This window comes from Rattus norvegicus, chromosome 1, assembly GCF_036323735.1.
Source record: "Rattus norvegicus strain BN/NHsdMcwi chromosome 1, GRCr8, whole genome shotgun sequence".
In the NCBI taxonomy this organism is placed as follows: domain Eukaryota; kingdom Metazoa; phylum Chordata; class Mammalia; order Rodentia; family Muridae; genus Rattus; species Rattus norvegicus.
The window spans coordinates 88687749-88705256 of NC_086019.1; the positions used below are offsets into that span (position 1 = coordinate 88687749).

At 48.6% G+C, this 17508-nt stretch overlaps 1 protein-coding gene across 1 annotated transcript; it reads right to left on the minus strand.

Moving 5' to 3' along the window:
* Positions 1–1486: 1486 nt before the first annotated feature.
* On the minus strand, positions 1487–16893 carry Pvr (PVR cell adhesion molecule). The gene is made up of 8 exons (NM_017076.2): positions 16724–16893; positions 14313–14666; positions 12180–12476; positions 9877–9994; positions 6458–6612; positions 5059–5178; positions 2750–2784; positions 1487–2156 (listed from the first exon to the last, which is right to left on the minus strand). The coding sequence occupies exons 1-8, from the start codon at positions 16815–16817 to the stop codon at positions 2091–2093; spliced, it is 1239 nt and encodes a 412-aa protein (NP_058772.2). The 5' UTR covers positions 16818–16893; the 3' UTR covers positions 1487–2090.
* Positions 16894–17508: the final 615 nt, after the last annotated feature.

Consider the following 17508-nt stretch of genomic DNA (forward strand, 5'->3'; position numbering starts at 1 on the left):
TTTAAAAAAGTAAAAACCTGCTGAGTGGTTAAGCGTATGTGTTGCTCTGGCAGAGGCCGAACTGGGTTCTTAGCACCTGTGAGTGTGTGTGTGTGTGGGGGGGGGGGCGGGCGGGAGGCTGCTCACAAGGGCGTGTAAGCCTGGTTCCACATTTGGGGCCTTCTTCTGGCCTCTGCAAGCAATACACCCACATGAGTGCATGGACACACACACACACACACACACACACACACACACACACACCACACACACACGCACACACACGCACACACACGCACGCACGCACATGCACCACACTGAGATTCTACCTCATTCCAGTCAGAATGGTAGTCATTGAGAAAACAACACTTTTGCAGAAAAAGGGAACCTTTGCATGATGTAACTGCTGGTGCTGGTATAGCCATCCTTACACTATTGATGTACTGTCTCTAAAAACTCGAATGTATAGTAAGTCATTTCTCCACTGGTGAAATGAGCCAATTCACGCCAGATTAGATTTTACTAAATGCAGGTTTATTGGGAAGCTGCTCTTGGGTGAGTTCATTGGCTCCAAGGACTGAGGCCAGGGAAGTCACCATTGGGAGGGGGGGAAAGAGGAAGAGAATCAAAGAAATGGCCCATTGAGAGAGAGAGAGAGAGAGAGAGAGAGAGAGAGAGAGAGAGAGAGAGAGAACCAAAATGTCTGGATTATAAAGAGAAGAACTTTTGGGGAGGTTCAGTGTTGGGGACAGGGTATGCCAAGTCAGGACTGAGGGTTGCTGGGAGAACCAGGAGGCCAGGTCTGCTTCAATATGTAAAACAAGCACCTCAGTCTCTTGTCCCCAGGTTCAAACAGCCCAGACCACAGGACGGGCTGTAGCATCCCTGGGATTTACTAGAGCCACCACAGAGAGAAGACCGTGCACAGCAGCTCAGATATGGACCCGACCCAGCTGGCCGCCCACAGAGGAACAGGTAAAGAAAGTGCACACACACAGTTGGGGTTTTCAACCTCTGAGAAGAACAAAGTTCCATTGCTTACAAGAAACTGGATACAGGGGCTGGGGATTTAGCTCAGTGGTAGAGCGCTCGCCTAGCAAGCGCAAGGCCCTGGGTTCGGTCCCCAGCTCCGAAAAAAAAAGAAAAAAGAAAAAAAAAGAAACCGGATACAACTGGAGAGAATGGTATCAAAGAAGTCAAGTCAGCCTCAGAAAGACAGCTACAATTTTGTCAAATACAAAACTTTTTTTTATCTGTGGTTCACACATTTTTACGAAGGTCAATAAAATGTTTGCAATGAAGACATACATCAGAATAGTGTCTGGGAAGAAAAAGAAGACGAAAATGGATTGAGAGAAGAGAGGGAAAGGAGCAGGGGTTGGGCTATGTTTAAACTTGAAGACAAATTAAAATAAATTAGTTTACTATCATTCTTGGCTACATAGTAAGTTTGAGGTCAGCCTGGGCTACAGGAAACACTGTCTCAAAAAATATATATTATAACTAGTTTTTTTATAAATATATTACTTTATTAAATATTTTACTTTATTAAAAAGACCTAGCAAAGGAGTGTGGCACACACAAACCTTTAACTGCAGCACTTGGGAGGTAGAGACAGACGGACCTCTGTGAGTTTCGGTCTAGCTTTGGCTACACTCTGAGACCTTGTCCAGAGAGGAGAGAGGGGTTAGCCCCAGCTGAGTCAGCTTATAAAGAGAGTCCGCACTTGAGTCTCAGAGGTAGAAGTCTTTCAAGTTTGTCACATACACGAGGTAGAGGATTTACCTTACCCAAAGAAAGACTTCAGTTTCTGACTGTCTCAAAGCCCCTTAGCTTGCCTGTGTATAGACAGGGCTTCTCTCTACAGCCGTGCTAGACTCAACCTTGCTTTATGTGGCCCTCGCTTGCTGAGATGTCAAGTGTGAGTCAGCACACCGGGTTCCATGAGTCCTTTCGACAATGCGGAATTCGGCAGCGGCCAAGGAGACCCCCAACCTTGCTATGTTCGCCACACTGGACAGTCAAGTCTCTCTGGAGGCTTTTTCTTTTGTGGAAGTAGGGTTCCAGTTGTTATGTCTTCAAGTTCCTTAGTTCTGTCTACCCCAGCACCATCACCTCAAGTTGTTCGTCTCCACGTTTGGGACAGAGACGCCATTCGCTGCTGAATAGCGGACGTTCTGGATGGGGGACAACAGACATCACATTTCAGTCAGGGCCTCTTTCAAGTAAACGGTCTTCCCGGTGAAGTGAGGTGCTCAAGGAGCTGGCCCACCTGATCCCTAAGCAGTGGCCATAGGCAGGGATTAGGAGGTAGGCAGACCTCAGAACCTTGGCACTCTGGCATCAGAGGCAGGACTGTCAGAGGCTAGCCTAGGCTACAGTGACATGTCTTCCCCACCCCCCACCACCAAACAGAGAGCTGGATGCAGTGGCACACACCTGTAATCCAGTCACTAGGGAGATAGAGGTAGGTGGGTCAAGAGTTCAAGGCCAGCCTTGGCTAGACATTGAACTCAAAGGATAGCTTGATCTCAAAATCAGATGTATGCTCTCAAAATTCCTTCTAAAGACATACTCAGAATAATAATCCAGCCTCCTCCCACTAGGTCCCATCTTCCTCCCAGTGGGGCACAAGCTGGGGACCTGGAAAATCCCAACTCCCAATGCCACACTGTAGCTATCTGCCCTGCCCTTCTTGAGAAAGTTCCAGAAATAGGTCTGTGGCCTACTCAGACCCCTTCATCCTCCTCCCTTGTGCCTCTGTACTCACCTCCCTGTCTAAGGTCCTGGACTGCCGACCACAACCTGGAGAAACAAGAGAACTTGTCAGGAGGAAAGAGATACTGGAATCATGGGAAGAGGATGTCTGAGACTCTGGAATCATGGGAAGAGGATGTCTGAGACTCTGGAATCATGGGAAGAGGATGTCTGAGACTCTGGAATCATGGGAAGAGGATGTCTGAGGGCATCTGGGCTTCTTTGGTCTTTGCATTGGTGTAGGACAGGGAAGAGCCAGCCATGGTGGTGCACACACTTTAGAAGTAGACCAGTGCTTTAAGGTCATTTCTGGCTACATATAGAATGTGAGGCCAGCCTAGACTACATGAGTCCCGGTCTCAAAAAAAGAAAAGGGGGGTTGGGGATTTAGCTCAGTGGTAGAGCGCTTGCCTAGCAAGCGCAAGGCCCTGGGTTCGGTCCCCAGCTCTGAAAAAAAAAAGGGGGGGGGTTGGGGGAGGCGGGGGAGATAGCTCAGTGGTTAAAAGCACTGGCCATGGGGTTGGGGATTTAGCTCAGTGGTAAAGCGCTTGCCTAGCAAGCGCAAGGCCCTGGGCTCTGTCCCCAGCTCCGGAAAAAAAAAAAAAAAAAAAGCGCTGGCCATTTTTACAGAGGACCTGGATAGAGTTCCTTGAACCCACATGGTGCCTCACAACCACCTGTAACTCCAGTTCCAGGGCATCTGACGCCCTCTTCTGGCTTCTGTGGGCACTGCATGTATGTACTATGCAGACATAAATGCAGATAAAGCACCCATGATACCACGTTAAAACAAAAAACAAAACAAAATATAAAGCCAGGCATGGTGGTGCACACCTTCAATCCCAGCACTCAGGAGGCAGAGGCAGGTGGATCTCTGTGAGTTCAAGGGTTCCCTGGTCCATATACTGGATTCCAGGCCAGCCTGGGCTAAGGAGTGAGAGCCTGTCTCCAAAACAAAATAATTTGTCCAAGAGCCAAAATTCTCTCTCTAACCCTTTAGGGCTGGTGTGGCGTTGGGGCTAGTGAGTTAACCTCTGTGTGCCTGAGTTCCCTCAACTCTCCAGCAGGGGTCAGTCAGTAAATGGAAGGTGTCTCTTGTGACAAGAAGACATTGGAGACACAGCTGAGACCAAGAGACAGACAGCCTCACCTTTCTGGAAGTTAATAGTGAGGATAATTATTACTAAAGCCAATGATGGCCATAGCTAACGCACCCCCCTAGCACGTGCCTTCTCAGGCGGCAAGGGCTGTGCTAACCATGTCATCTGCTCTGGTATATGTCAATCCACAGAGACAAAGTTGCTCCTCCCCCGGGATATAACCACTGAGACAGGGCTAGGATTTAGCTTTATCTCAGGGTGGAGGGAGAGGCCCTGACATTTAGCCCAGGTTGGCTTCTAAACTCACAATCATCCCGTCTCAGCCTCCAAAGTGCTGAGATTAAAGGTGTGTGCGCCACCATTGCCTGGCACGTTTTGTTTTTTTGAGGAAAGGTCCCAGGTAGCCCAAGCTGACCTATGTAGCAGGAGATACCTTTGACCCTGACAGTTCCTGCCAAGTCCTCTGTGCTCACAGTCCACTGGGACAGATACACACGTCCCCACACAGGGCTGTGACATATGTGACCACCAGGACTGAGGAAGGCTGGTCTGGGCGAGACTGAAGACAGCTCTTGATCTGCTCTGTGAGAGGTCAGAGGGGATTCTGTAGAGGAGGAGGCAGAAGCCAGGTGACTGGGGACAGGGTGGGGGCCAGGTTTATTTCACGTTTTGAAGAAAAAAATCAGTCACAAAGGATGGCCTTCTATGACCAACCAGTCATTCTGTGTGGCTACAGCAGCCAGGTTGGTCAGTTAAAACACACATCCCTTCCCCCACACAGCATAGGCCCCTGTGCAGACTACACTGGCATTCAGACCTAGTGCTTAGACAGTGTGGTCTACGGAAAGCAAAGGGCTTGGGACATGGTTCAGTGGTAGAGCTCCTGCCTAGAATCCCCCAGTGAGGTGTTGGGGTGTGACTCAGTGGTAGAGCCCCTGCCTAGAATCCCCAGGGAGGGGCTGGGGTGTGGCTCAGTGGTAGAGCCCCTGCCTAGAATCCCCAGGGAGGGGCTGGGGTGTGGCTCAGTGGTAGAGCCCCTGCCTAATATACACAAAGCCCAACATTCCATCTCTAATACTTCAAAACCAAATCCGAAAACTCTCTGGCTGTACCGTTGATCTGTGCCCGTGGATGCTTGGGACCCAAGGCTGCACAGAGTGGGGCTCCTTGAAGTGGCTCTCAAAAGAGGGTAAAGGAATGTCCTAAGGACGAAAAGACTTACCACGCCTGTATTTCCAGAATACAATGCCTGCTACTACTCCGATGATCAGGACACAAAAGACGATGGCAATGATGTAGCCAGTGCCTAAGCTTGTCTTTGGCGGCAGAATCTCAGATGCCTCTGGAAAATGGGCAAGCAGGTGAGGACAGTTATTGAGCTTTCATGTTGCCTCTGCATCTTTGAAACAACTCCCCGAATTCCACCTCGCTCAGTTTACAGTGTCTAGGTGTTGACCACCCTTTCTGGTCATTACAGCGGGACTGTTCGTTTTAGTTTTCTGTTTTGAGATAGGGGCTCGTGTAGCCCAGGCTGACCACAAACGTTTTATGTAGCCAGGGATAACCTTCCACCCCATTTCTCCTCCCTCTCTGTCTCCCAAGCACTGTGATCACAGGTGTGTACCACAGCACCCAGCAGATAACATGCTAGGGTTTGGACCCGGGCCTCATGCCTGTTAAGCAAGCACTCTACCAAATAAACTGTATCCTTGGCCCTGGTCGCTCAGGCTTTTGGACCTTCTTCGTCAGCCCTGCCAGGGGCCGAGAGGTGTGTGCCCCTACGCCTGGCTTCCAAGATAAGAGATGTAAAGAAATTCCTGGACTGGCACCCGGATCCAACCATACCTGAAGCTGCACCTTCACCAACTTATTTTTCAAGTAAGAATTACAATTATTCATGTGCATGTGTTTGCAGATGTGTGTACATGTGCCTTGCCATAGTAGGTAAGTGGAGGTTGGAAGGCGACTTGTGGAAGTTGGGTCTCTCCTTCCGATGAATGTGCCAGGGATCGAACTCAGACCATCAGGCTTGGCAGCAAGCCCCTTTAGCCGCTGAGCCGCTTCTGTGCCTCCTGCCCTTTCAGATTTTCTTTGCTTAATATGTCCAAGACCCTTGGACTTCTGAGTCCCTCTGTAGAGAGAATCTCTTATAAACATCCCCTGTCAATAAACAAGCTTATGGCCAATGAGCTGAGGCAGGAACTAGAAGGCGGGGCATCCAGCAGGGATAGAGCCAAGTGTGGGAGGATTGGCCCAGACATAGAGGACGATGGCGTATGTAACTAAGGACCAGGTAAACAGCCACGCGGCAGAATTTACAATAGAATAGTGGGGTTATTAAATTATAAAGCTGTCGGGGAACATGCCTAGCTATATGGCCTAGGCATTTGTAAATATATTTGAGTCTCTGAGTCATTATTTACAGGAGTTTGGGGCTGAGAGGAAAAAGACGGACTTACAGAAAACTTCTTATTACATTCCTTGGTCAGAGGTGTCCCGCACCTGCCCCAGTCCGGGCTGGTGAAGTATGTGACTGCTATCATTCTTGGCCACCCCACCCAGATCCCACTGCTAAGGGGCCATCCTCGCGTACCTCCCCTCCTTGTCCGAGGACTGCTCACCTTTAACTAGGATGGTCACTTGGCCCTGCCCAGACCCTAGGGCATTGATGGCTTTGCACACAAAGATCGTGTTATTGAGGTCATCCACGGTGGAGATTAGCAGGTGACTGCCGTTTTCCTGGAAATGAGTGGAGTTGGGAAGGGGACCCGTGGCCCTGGGGAAGACAGGATAGTAAGCAGGCAGCCTCTGTGATGGGACACAAATGCTGTAGCGGGGGCTTTAGCTTCAAGTCCTCGCCTCCGGCTGTCCCCCATACGGCCACCAGAGGGCACACGGACCCAGATCCATTTCCAGGGCTCTCAGGGCCAGGCCTCACTCAGGGCAAGGCCCACGTGATCCGACCTCCCCCCTCTACCTGTGCACATTAACACGAACTTCCCGCTCCAGGCACCTACACCTCCCTTAGACCTTTGCAGAAGCAGGGGCCGATGATGGCAGAGAAGCACTTGCAAATGCCATTCTCTCACTGTGGGTACAATGCCCGTCCTCCGGTGCTGAGCTCCGCCTGGCCTCCCCCAGGCTTCTGCTCTCAGGCACAGCCTTGGTGACAGAGCAACCCTCCTTCTCTAGTCCCCACCCTGTTTTACCTATCCCAGACATTTATCTTTCTCAGACATTCTTTTACAGTTTTATGTTTCTCGGCGGGGCAGAAAGCCCAGAAACACAGAGACTTTGGTCAATCTTATGCACCAAGCTGGGTTGGAGGATGGGCACAAGCCATAAGGAAGTATCCAAGCAGGGAGGCAGCAGGTGTGGAAGTGTGGAGTTCTCAGCCCTGAAATGACTCAGAGGTGCCCTACCACTGAGTCAGGCTCCCGGTCCTTAGATGCCAAATGTTGACGTCATTTCCTTTCCACTAAATACTGGTAACGTGGTGTGGGCCTTAACCACCAAGGCATGCATGGTTGCACAGTTAAAATACAGAAATGGTCACCTTATCACACAATATGAACAGATTTGCTCTATTTTAAGACAGGCTCTCACCGCGTAGCCCTGACTGGCTAGAATCTGCTCTGTAGACCTGGCTGGCCTTGAACTCACGAAGACTGGCTTGCCTCTGCTGAGATTAAAGAATGTGCCGCCACACCTGGCCCTAAAGACTGCTTAAATAACTGATTAATATATAGAGTGTAAATTCTAACAACGTGGGCAGGGTCTAGTAGTGACTCCAGGAACCATAGCAAGCAGGAGGCCGAGGGAACAGGGCCGTCAATTTGTGGACCGCGCATGTGGTGCCAGAACTTGGGACCCTGAGGCAGGGTTGCAGCAAGTTCTAGGCCAGCCATGCTGAGGTCTATGTAAGGAAACTGTCTCAAAAAAGCCCAAAATGGGGCCAGTAAGATGACTCAACGGGTGGAAAGTGCTTTTGCCAAGCCTGACGATCCAAGTTCTATCCCCGAGTTCTACACATGGTAGAAGGAGAAAACGGATGCCTGTCTTCTGACCCCCACACGTGCATGGTGGCATTGGCTGCTTCCTCCCCACAAAATAAATGAATCGATGGAATAGTTTTTTTTTTCTTTTTTCTTTTTTTCGGAGCTGGGGACCGAACCCAGGGCCTTGCGCTTGCTAGGCAAGCGCTCTACCACTGAGCTAAATCCCCAACCCCGGAATAGTTTTTTTTAAAATGCCAAAGTAGAGGCAGTGAATATCAGTCAGAAAATCCTCGACCTGAATTTCTTTTTTCTTTTGGGCATTCACTTGGAAAATTCCTATGACAATGTATATTGGAAATTTCCCTAACAAGAAGAAACAGGGTTGTGAAACTATGAGCTCCGCTATGTTTAGAACGTGGGAGGGAAGATGTGCAAACTGCGCCCAGGACAAGATTACAGCTGTCGGGGGACCAGAAGAATAGGGAGGGGTGGTGCATGTGTGCATGCATGTGCGTCTGTGTGCACACACGTGGGACTAACCAAAGTGGGTGGCTATACTTGAATACATGCACTAATGGGTCTGTTTGAAAGTTCTAGAATGGCTCATCCCAAGTATTTTTGAAATAAAGAAAGAAGTCTAATAAAACTTATGTTCAATTATTTATACATTAGGCAGGTGTCATAGAGCTTGCCTAGAATCCCCCAGTGAGGGACTGGGGGCATGGCTCAGTGGTACAGCCCCTGCCTAGAATCCCTCAGTGAGGGGCTGGGGGCATGGCTCAGTGGTAGAGCCCCTGCCTAGAATCCTCCAGTGAGGGGCTGAGGGCGTGGCTCACTGGTAGAGCCCCTGCCTAGAATCCCCCAGTGAGGGACTGGGGGCGTGGCTCAGTGGTAGAGCACCTGCCTAGAATCCCCCAGTGAGGGACTGGGGGCGTGGCTCAGTGGTAGAGCCCCTGCCTAGAGTCCCCCAGTGTGGCTCAGTGGTAACATATTTTCCTAGAGTTTATGAGGCCCTGGATTCTAACCTTAACTGAAAAAGAAAATCACCCTGTCTTTCTCTCTTCCTTTCTCTCTTCCTTTCTTTCTTTCTTTCTTTCTTTCTTTCTTTCTTTCTTTCTTTCTTTCTTTCCTTTCTCTCTCTCTCTCTCTTTCTTTTTCCTTCCTTCCTTCCCTTCTTTTCTTTTCTCTTTGAGATGAGGTCTTTATTCATGTGGGTGCTGGGGATTAGCCTCAGGTTCTCTTGTTTGTACAGCAAACACTTTCCCACCTGAGCCATCTCCCTTTCCTGTCCATATAACCTCAGCCTCCAGAGGCATTTGGAGCTTCTGACGGCTCTGAGGTAATTTTCTTATCTGTACACTGGAATGACTGGTGGCTTCAGGAGTGGCAGATGTAGGTGGTCAGGAATCAAAGGGATCTGGATGAAGGCAGACCTCTTTGATTTATTTATCTATCCTGGGTGACTCACCTAAGGATTAAACTATTATCCCAGCTTTTTTTTTTTTTTTCTTGACCTTTAACCTGCACAGAGAAGGGGATTTCCGAGGGGTATGGTGGAAAAAAAAATCCCTGGACAGCTAGTGTGGCCATGGTCTGAATCCAACCACCCTGAAAACCCCAGGCACAGTCACAAGACTAAAATTTTTTTTTCTTTTTTCTTTTTTCTTTTTTTTTTTTCGGAGCTGGGGACCGAACCCAGGGCCTTGCGCTTGCTAGACAAGCGCTCTACCACTGATCTAAACCCCCAACCCCTAAGACTAAAATTTTACTAGGACTATGATTCTACTGATTTTGATTGGGGGGGAGGGGCAGGGTTTCTCTGTATAGCCCTGGCTGCCCTGGAACTTACTCTGTAGACCAGGCTAGCCTCCAACTCACAGAGGTCCACCAGCCACTGCTACCAGCATGCTTGGATTAAAGATGTGGGCTACTATGCCCAACTCTATTTTAACTGCTCCTGTATTTGCCCTTCTCTCTCAAACCTGTGGGTCCTGACCCCAGCTCCCCTCCCACAGATGGCGTTCCAGGTCCCAATCACTCACGTGCTCCAGCTATAGTTGGTGGGCGGTGGTTTGCTGCGAGCTTCACAGGTCAGGTTCACGTTAGTGAGGCCAATGTACCAGTTGCCTTCATAGCCAGAGATGGACACTTCGGGTGGATCTGGAGAAGATGGGCATGAGGCTGAGGTCTGGGCAGTGCCTGGGGGGCCTCTCCTGAGCAGGAGGCAGCTTGGCAGCTTTGGGGATCAACCCATGATAGTCAGGTCTGGGCTTCCTTAGTCAGGGGGACACACAGGACTTCTCAGGTTCCTCCTTTAAGTGAGTTTCCCTGCAACAAGTCTTGGCTTGTCTTGGGTGTCATGTGAGCAAAGGCCTTTCTGGACACTGCAAACACATTCATGGCTCTGACAAGAGAGCCCAGGGTAGACAGTGATGACAAGGAAGGTAAGTGGAGTGTCTCAAGAGCTTGTATAGGAGCCAGGCATTGACCAGACACTTGGGAGGTGGAGGCAGGAGGACCATGAGTTTGAGGGCAGCATGGGCTACATTGAAAGATCCTACCTCAACTCAGTCCCTGAAAAAGCAAGATTGTGTCGACTCTGTTGATGAGCTTGGTGTAGACAGGGTGTGGGAGTGCAGGGTGGATGCCACTGATTGGGGGAAAGTTCAGTCCTAGGGGAGCAAGCAATAAAGACGAGTGTGTGCGTGTGTGTGTGTGTGTGTGTGTTGCACGCGCGCGCGCGCGTGCTAGATGGGGCAGCATAGATGACCTAGGAGTTTAAATCCCAATAGTTCAAGATGCTACCCCCAGTTACAGAAACTCTCACAGCTTCAGAGACAGCTAGTTTGAGAGGCACTAACTTGAAGATTTAGTCTGGCAAGATGACTGGAGAGATGGCTCGGCGGTTAGGAGTATTAACTGCTCTTCCAGAGGTCCTGAGTTCAATTCCCAGCAACCACATGGTGGCTCACAACCATCTGCAATGGGATCTGATGCCCTCTTCTGGTGTGTCTGAAGACTGCTATAGTGTGCATAATAAATAAACCTTAAAAAATAAAGGTATCACCAAGACTGAGAAGTCAATCCTGTGTCAAAATTGGGCCAGCGAGATGGCTCAGTGGGTGCCTGCCATGGCCACCTGGCTTGATGACCCAAGTCAAGCCTTGACGCTCATATGGTGGGGGGGTGACACTCGAGGGACTCTGATTTCCACACATGCATAGCTGTCTCCTCTGGACACATGATTAAGAAATACTTAGATGTCATAAAATTTTTAAAAATTAACCTTTTGGATATTTAGGGTTGGGTAAAATCCACTATGATCATTAATTGCATTTGGGTTTGTTTGTACTGAGCATGTCGTAGCCGAGGCTGGCCTCAAACCTGAATGCCCTGACCTTAGCCTCCTGTGTATTGGGATTCCAGGTGTGCACTACCATGTCAGACTTAGGGGTCTCATGTAGCCTAGGCTGGACTTGAACATGCTTCCATCAAGCCGTGAGAGCAATGCTTCCCAACCTTCCTAATGCTGTGACCCTTTAATACAGTTCTTCATGCTGTAGTGACACCCCCCCCCCCATAAAACTCTTTTTGTTGCTACCTCATAACTGTAATTTTGCTGCTATGAATCATAATGGCTTTCAGTGACTCCTGTGGAAAATGTTATTTGACCTACAAGGGGGTCAAGACCCACAGGTTGAGAACCACTTCCGGGACGCTGGGATTATAGGTGTGTGCTACTATGCCAGGCTTATGTGATGCTGGGGTTCAAACCAATGACTCTGTGCAAGCTGGGTGAATAGTTTGCTGTGTCCTACTTTGGTTGGGTGGACTCTCTGCCTCTGTCGGTAAATCTGCAGGTGTCCCTGTCAATTAGGCATCTAGGGGAGGTGACCCTGGCCCCACAGAGTGTGAGTCCCAACCACGGAGCACAGCTAATTACATGTACTGATGGCCGGGAGACAGGCAGCCCAGAGATGAGCCAGTGTAGACAGTGCCAGGGCGTTTGGACTGTGGACCCAGGATTCAGTGTCAGACTGTGGGGCGGTGTCCACATAGCCTGCCATGGTTGGGACATTGGAATGTAGGTGGGCTGGTCGGCATAGACAATGTGGGAGAGAGGGGTACCATATTGGGGAAACAGTGGGTGCCTTAGAGAACCAGGGTAAAAATAGGAAGAGGGTGTGTGTGTGTGTGTGTGTGTGTGTGTGTGTGTGTGTGTGTGTCTCAGTGACTATGCCCCACAGCTGGTCTAAGGAGTGAGTGTGGATGAGGGACCGTGAATTAGGGAGGAGACAGAGGCTGCCAGGGGGTCAGGGTTTGTACGCATGCGCAACACACTCACAAGGTAGGGAAAGGATCAATGGCTGCTGGTCCGGCTCCTGGAAGCTTTCATGTTCCACTGTGCAGGTGATGTTCGTGCCATCTGCCTGGCTAGAAGGCACCATGGAGAGGTAGCTGATAACTGTGGTGGTGCCCGGCTGGGACCCTGTTTCCTTCATTTCACGGTAGCTTCCATTCACATTCGAGGACCACGTGATTCGTCCAGGAGGGTGACCATCAGCAGAGATGCATTTGGCCACGTCCTGCGGCATCAAGGTGGGAGAGGGCTCCAGGGCCTCTGCTGTGTTTTTAGGTCGGGCTGCAAGAACCATTAAGGACACATTCCACAGGCCATTCAACAGCCAAAGGAAGAAAGCACATTATCCTGCTTTGTTGTTGTTTTTGGTTTTGGTTTTTTTTTGTTTTGTTTTGTTTTTTTTTGGAGCTGGGGACCGAACCCAGGGCCTTGCGCTTCCTAGGTAAGCGCTCTACCACTGAGCTAAATCCCCAGCCCCCTTGTTTTGTTTTTGAGACAAGATCTCACTATGTAGCCCAGGTTGGCCTGGAGCTCATAAGCCTCTAGCCTCAGGTTCCTTGGTGGTGGAATACAGGCTTGTGCCACTACGCTTGGTGTTAGAGGGGTAGCTTAAGGGTATGAGACGGCCAATTGACTCAGTGGATATAGGTGTTTCCTGCCACGCCCGATAGCCTGAGTTCATTCCCCGGACTCACAAAGGACAATTCCTCTACCTTTGTCCTTTGACTGCCTCCTGTATAGGCACACAGATAAATAAAATATAATGAAGAATATGAAGTAAAATCTCAACTCTGCTTCTGAAGAGCCAGATAGATGCAGGTTAAGTCTATGTATCAGGGGAGAGAGAATAAGAATACACGGGCCAAGCACTCAGAATGAGGTTTAGGAGGGGACCAGAGAAGTGGCTCAACAGTTCTGAGCACAGGCTAATCTTCCAGAGGACCCAGGTTCAAGTCTCAGCACCACAACTTCCAAGGCAGCTCACAACTATCTATAACTCCAGTTCCAGGGGATCCAACATCCTCTTCTGGACTTCATGAATACATAATATATATTACATATGAATATATTATATGACCATGTAATATATATTACATATGAATATATTATATGACCATGTAATATATATTACATATGAATATATTATATGACCATGTAATATATATTACATATGAATATATTATATGACTATGTAATATATATTACATATGAATATATTATATGACTATGTAATGTGTATTATATATGAATATATTATATGAATATGCAATATATACATACATACAAAATGCTCTTTGGTACATAGCTCTGTAAGTATTATTTGATTAAAGAAGGAAGGAATAGTCTCTGGTCTCTCCCTCCCTCTCTCTTTTTTTTAAAAAAATTATTTTATGTTATGAGTACACTGTAGCTGTCCTCAGACACACCAGAAGAGGGCATCAGATCTCATTACAGATGGTTGTGAGCCACCATGTGGTCACTGGGACTTGAACTCAGGACCTCTGGAAGAGCAGTCAGTCTTAACCACTGAGCCATTTCTTCAGCCCATCTCTCTCCCTCTCTATCTCTCTCACTGTCCTCTCCCTGCCTCCATGCGTTCCTAGCTGGCCTCTTCCGTTCTTTCTCTCTTTCTGTCCTTCTCTGTCCCCTTTCTCTCTCTGCCTCTACTCCCTTCCTCATACCTCTTCTCCATGTCCCTAAATAAACTTCATTTTATATTAAAAGAAAGAAAGAAAAGCCAGGTATAATGATGTACCCACTTAATTCTAGCACTCAGAAGGCAGAGGGAGGAGAATCGCTGTGAGTCTGAGGCTAGCTGGTTTACATAGCAAGTTTCAGGCCAGCTAGGGTTAGAAAGACCACATATCAAAAAAGGTCAGGTCAGAGGACTGGGGTGCAATGACTGTAAGCTCAGGAGGACAAGGACATCTTCAGCTACACAGCAAGTTGGAAGCCAGCCTGGGCTACACGAGATCCTGCCTGGATCCTCTGACTTACCCCACATCTGGTCTGAACAAACAGAGGCTATGTCATGTCCCAAGGGTATCTTGCTTTCTTGGTTTGACTAGCTCCCTGCTCCCCTGGCCTGGGGTCCCTTCTCCTTACCCCAACACTTACCGAACACCTTCAGCCAGACATTGGCGCTCTTACTGCCTGTGGGGAACGTGGCAATCTGACACTCATAGATGCCTTCGTCTTCTACACGCAAGTTCGAGATGGCCAGAGATGCGTTCCTCAGATCCTCGTACACCTTGGCAACCAAGAACTTCACCCTCTCTGGATCAGAGATGCTGGGCCCCTTCTTGGGGTGGAAGACAGCCACGGAAGGGTGGGATCCATCTGGATCCCTCTTCATCCATGTTAGCTGAGTGATTGTCACATTGTCTTTGGAAGCCAGACTACAGTGCAAGACTGTAGACCCTCCCAAGAAGCCGGTCGAATTGGAGAGCACCTGCACAGCTATCTCCCCACCTGGGAACCCAGAGGTGCCAATTAATTCATTTAAATTAATTTATTTTAAAGTTGTATTTATTTTTAGTTCACGTGTGTTAGTGTTTGCTAGCATGGACGTACATATAAAAATGATTTTTTAAATCCATTTTTCCTGGTGGCTGCTTCCCATCAATAACAACTCTGAGACTAATTAGTTATTATTAAATGCCTAGGCCACAAGCTTTGGCTCATTCCCTGACGAGCTCGTAACTCACTTAACCCATTTAGACTGTTCTGCATCTACCATGTGGTTAGCTGCCTCTCCTCCAGTGCTGGTCTGCCTCTCCCTTAGCGTCTCCTCAGTGTCTCCCTGCTGGTTTACATCTGTCCCCATCCCGCCAACCCCCAACCCCTGCGCCCCGCCCTATCTCTCTTTTATTCTCTCACTATTTCCCAGAATCCTTTCTTCCTGCCAGTGTCCCACCCCATATTTCCTGCCTCAGCTCATTGGCCATTGGCTCTTTTATTGACAGGTGATGTTTATAAGAGATTTTCCTCTACACGTGTGTGCAACATATGTGTGCAGTGCCCACAGGGGCCAAAAGTGAGGCACGAAATTCCCCTATATTTGAGATACAGAGGACTGTGAATCACCATGTGGGAGCTGAGACCCGAACCCAAGTCCTCTACAAGAGCAGCCAGTGCTTTCTTACCTTACTTTAATAATAATAATAATAATAATAATAATAATAATAATAATAAACAATGTATTGGGGTTATATCTAAATATATGTTATAATACAATTACTTAAGTATATTATATTTAAATATTATTGATGCAATCAAATATGCTTATATTACAGAATCTATTATAATGTACAATAATTTTACCTTATGATAATTATATAGTAGGTATAATTTATTATAATTAATTATTATTAGAGACAGGGTCTCAGTATGTTGAGCAGGCTGGTCTAGTACTCTGCTTGCCTCTGCCTAAGTCCTGGGACTAAAGGCGTGCGCTATCCCCCTGGGCTGCAGGTGTCCCTTAGAAATAAATGCATAAATGGAGGCATAGGAAAATTTGTTAGGGGTTCACACTGGCATAAGATGAGAAGGTGGGGTTTGAATCTGGGCCATTAATAGTCACTCCGCTAGGCCCTATGTGAGACTCTGTCTTTAGCCCAACACACAGTAGGCCTTCAACATTAGCAGATATAGTGTCAGGCATTTCTGATTACTTCAGAAGTCAATAATACTTCAGAAGTCTAATAATGACTTCAGAGTCAAGTTCTGGGAACCCAGGCCCTGCCATGGCGACCCTAGGGTGCCCCTGTACCAGGTTCCACCTGCCTCTGCTTCCCCAGTATTGAGATTAAAGGCATGAATGAGCCACCACCTCCCTGTTTTGGTTTGGTTTGGTTTTTTGGTTTTGGTTTTTGGTTACAGCCATGAAGTCAGCCTGCTGCTAACCTCACTCTGAGCTCACTCGGAGAGCCCAGCGTGACTTGTTGATCCACCACTGAAACAATGGGACTTAGCCCAGAGCTCCTAATTAGGTTGTGTGAGGTCCAAGGGTCTATCGTCAGCACCTCGCATGCTCAGGGTAGACTCCTGCGCTAGAATTCCCCGAGTGAGGGGCTGGTTTCAGTCTCCAACTCAACGAAAGGAAAATGAATGAAAGAACCAACTCTGAGTCAGTCAGGAAGAATTTGCTGGAGACTCGGGTGTAGCCGCCAGGCTTCCTGGCATAAGTAACCTGATTCTTGCGTAGGTGTCATTTATTTTACAATTAAAAAAAAAAAAAAAGAAAGAAAGAAAAGAAAACTTTGTGAGCGTTCGCGTGTGCGCGCGCAGCGGGACAAATCAGGGTCTCATTCCGCAGTCTAGGCTACTTTGGAACTCAAGGCAACCCTCCTACCTCATCTTCCCCGGTACTAGGGGACCCAGTGTGAGCCTTCCTGCCTGAGTTTTCTGGAATCTCTGCTCCGGAATCCAGACCGGAGGAAGAAGGGCGGGGAAGAAGGGATCGGGTGGCCTCAGAGGGCCTCTCGAGGCGCGCCCAGGCCGGGGAGCAGGAGCGCGGGGCTACTTACCCGCTTTCTGGAGCGTAAAGCAGGACAGCAGCAGCAGCCTCAGTAGCCCCACTGACCACACCCGGGAGCGAGAGGCACCGGCGAGTGGGGCCATGTGGTTCCGGGTCCGATTCAGTCCCTGTAGTCCACGCGGATCCAAGCTAGCAGCGAGCGGGCAAGCGTCCTTTCTCTCCCGGTAGCTGGCGTCATCTGGAATCTCAGCGCACGGGTGTCACCCTTTAAGCGAGGTCTTCGGCGCGCAGGCGCACACAGCCAAACCGGTCCGCTGGGCTAGTTGCCCAAGGCACTGGCAATTTGTGTTAAGTAAACCTGTGGTCCCAGCACGGGAGTCGGGTTGGGGAAAATGGAGGGAAGAGGATCGGAGGTTCAAAGCAGGTTCGATGCCAGCCTGGGCCATAGGAGATCATCCCGGATTTTTTTTTTCTAATTAAAAATAATAGGGGTAGAGGGGAAGGTAGGCTTAAAATGTCTTTAATCACAGCACTCTGCAAGGCAGGCAGATCTGTGAGTTCTGTCAGCCTGGTCCACGTAGACAAATCCAGCCCACAAACTCATACATACACACCCAGGCACACACATCATACATACATACATACACACATGCATGCGTACATAGAAAAGCAGTTTAGAATCTATCAAATTGGAAACAGATGTTAAAGAACAGCCAAAAAAGTTAATAAGAAAAATGTAAAGGTTGGTGTTGCTTCCCCAGGAATCTGACTTTTCCACCATTTTCTTTCATTTCAGGAAACTGACAAGTTCTGTGTGTGTGTGTGTGTGTGTGT

Excerpts from the sequence above, each read along its gene's own strand:
- Pvr (NM_017076.2), bottom strand. The coding sequence starts at position 16,817 with ATGGCCCCACTCGCCGGTGCCTCTCGCTCCCGGGTGTGGTCAGTGGGG. Across the intron at positions 14,667-16,723 it reads CTTTACGCTCCAGAAAGCGG|GTGGGGAGATAGCTGTGCAG; the intron begins GTAAGTAGCCCC and ends CTGGGTTCCCAG. Across the intron at positions 9,995-12,179 it reads ATTGATCCTTTCCCTACCTT|ATCCACCCGAAGTGTCCATC; the intron begins GTGAGTGTGTTG and ends CATCTTCTCCAG.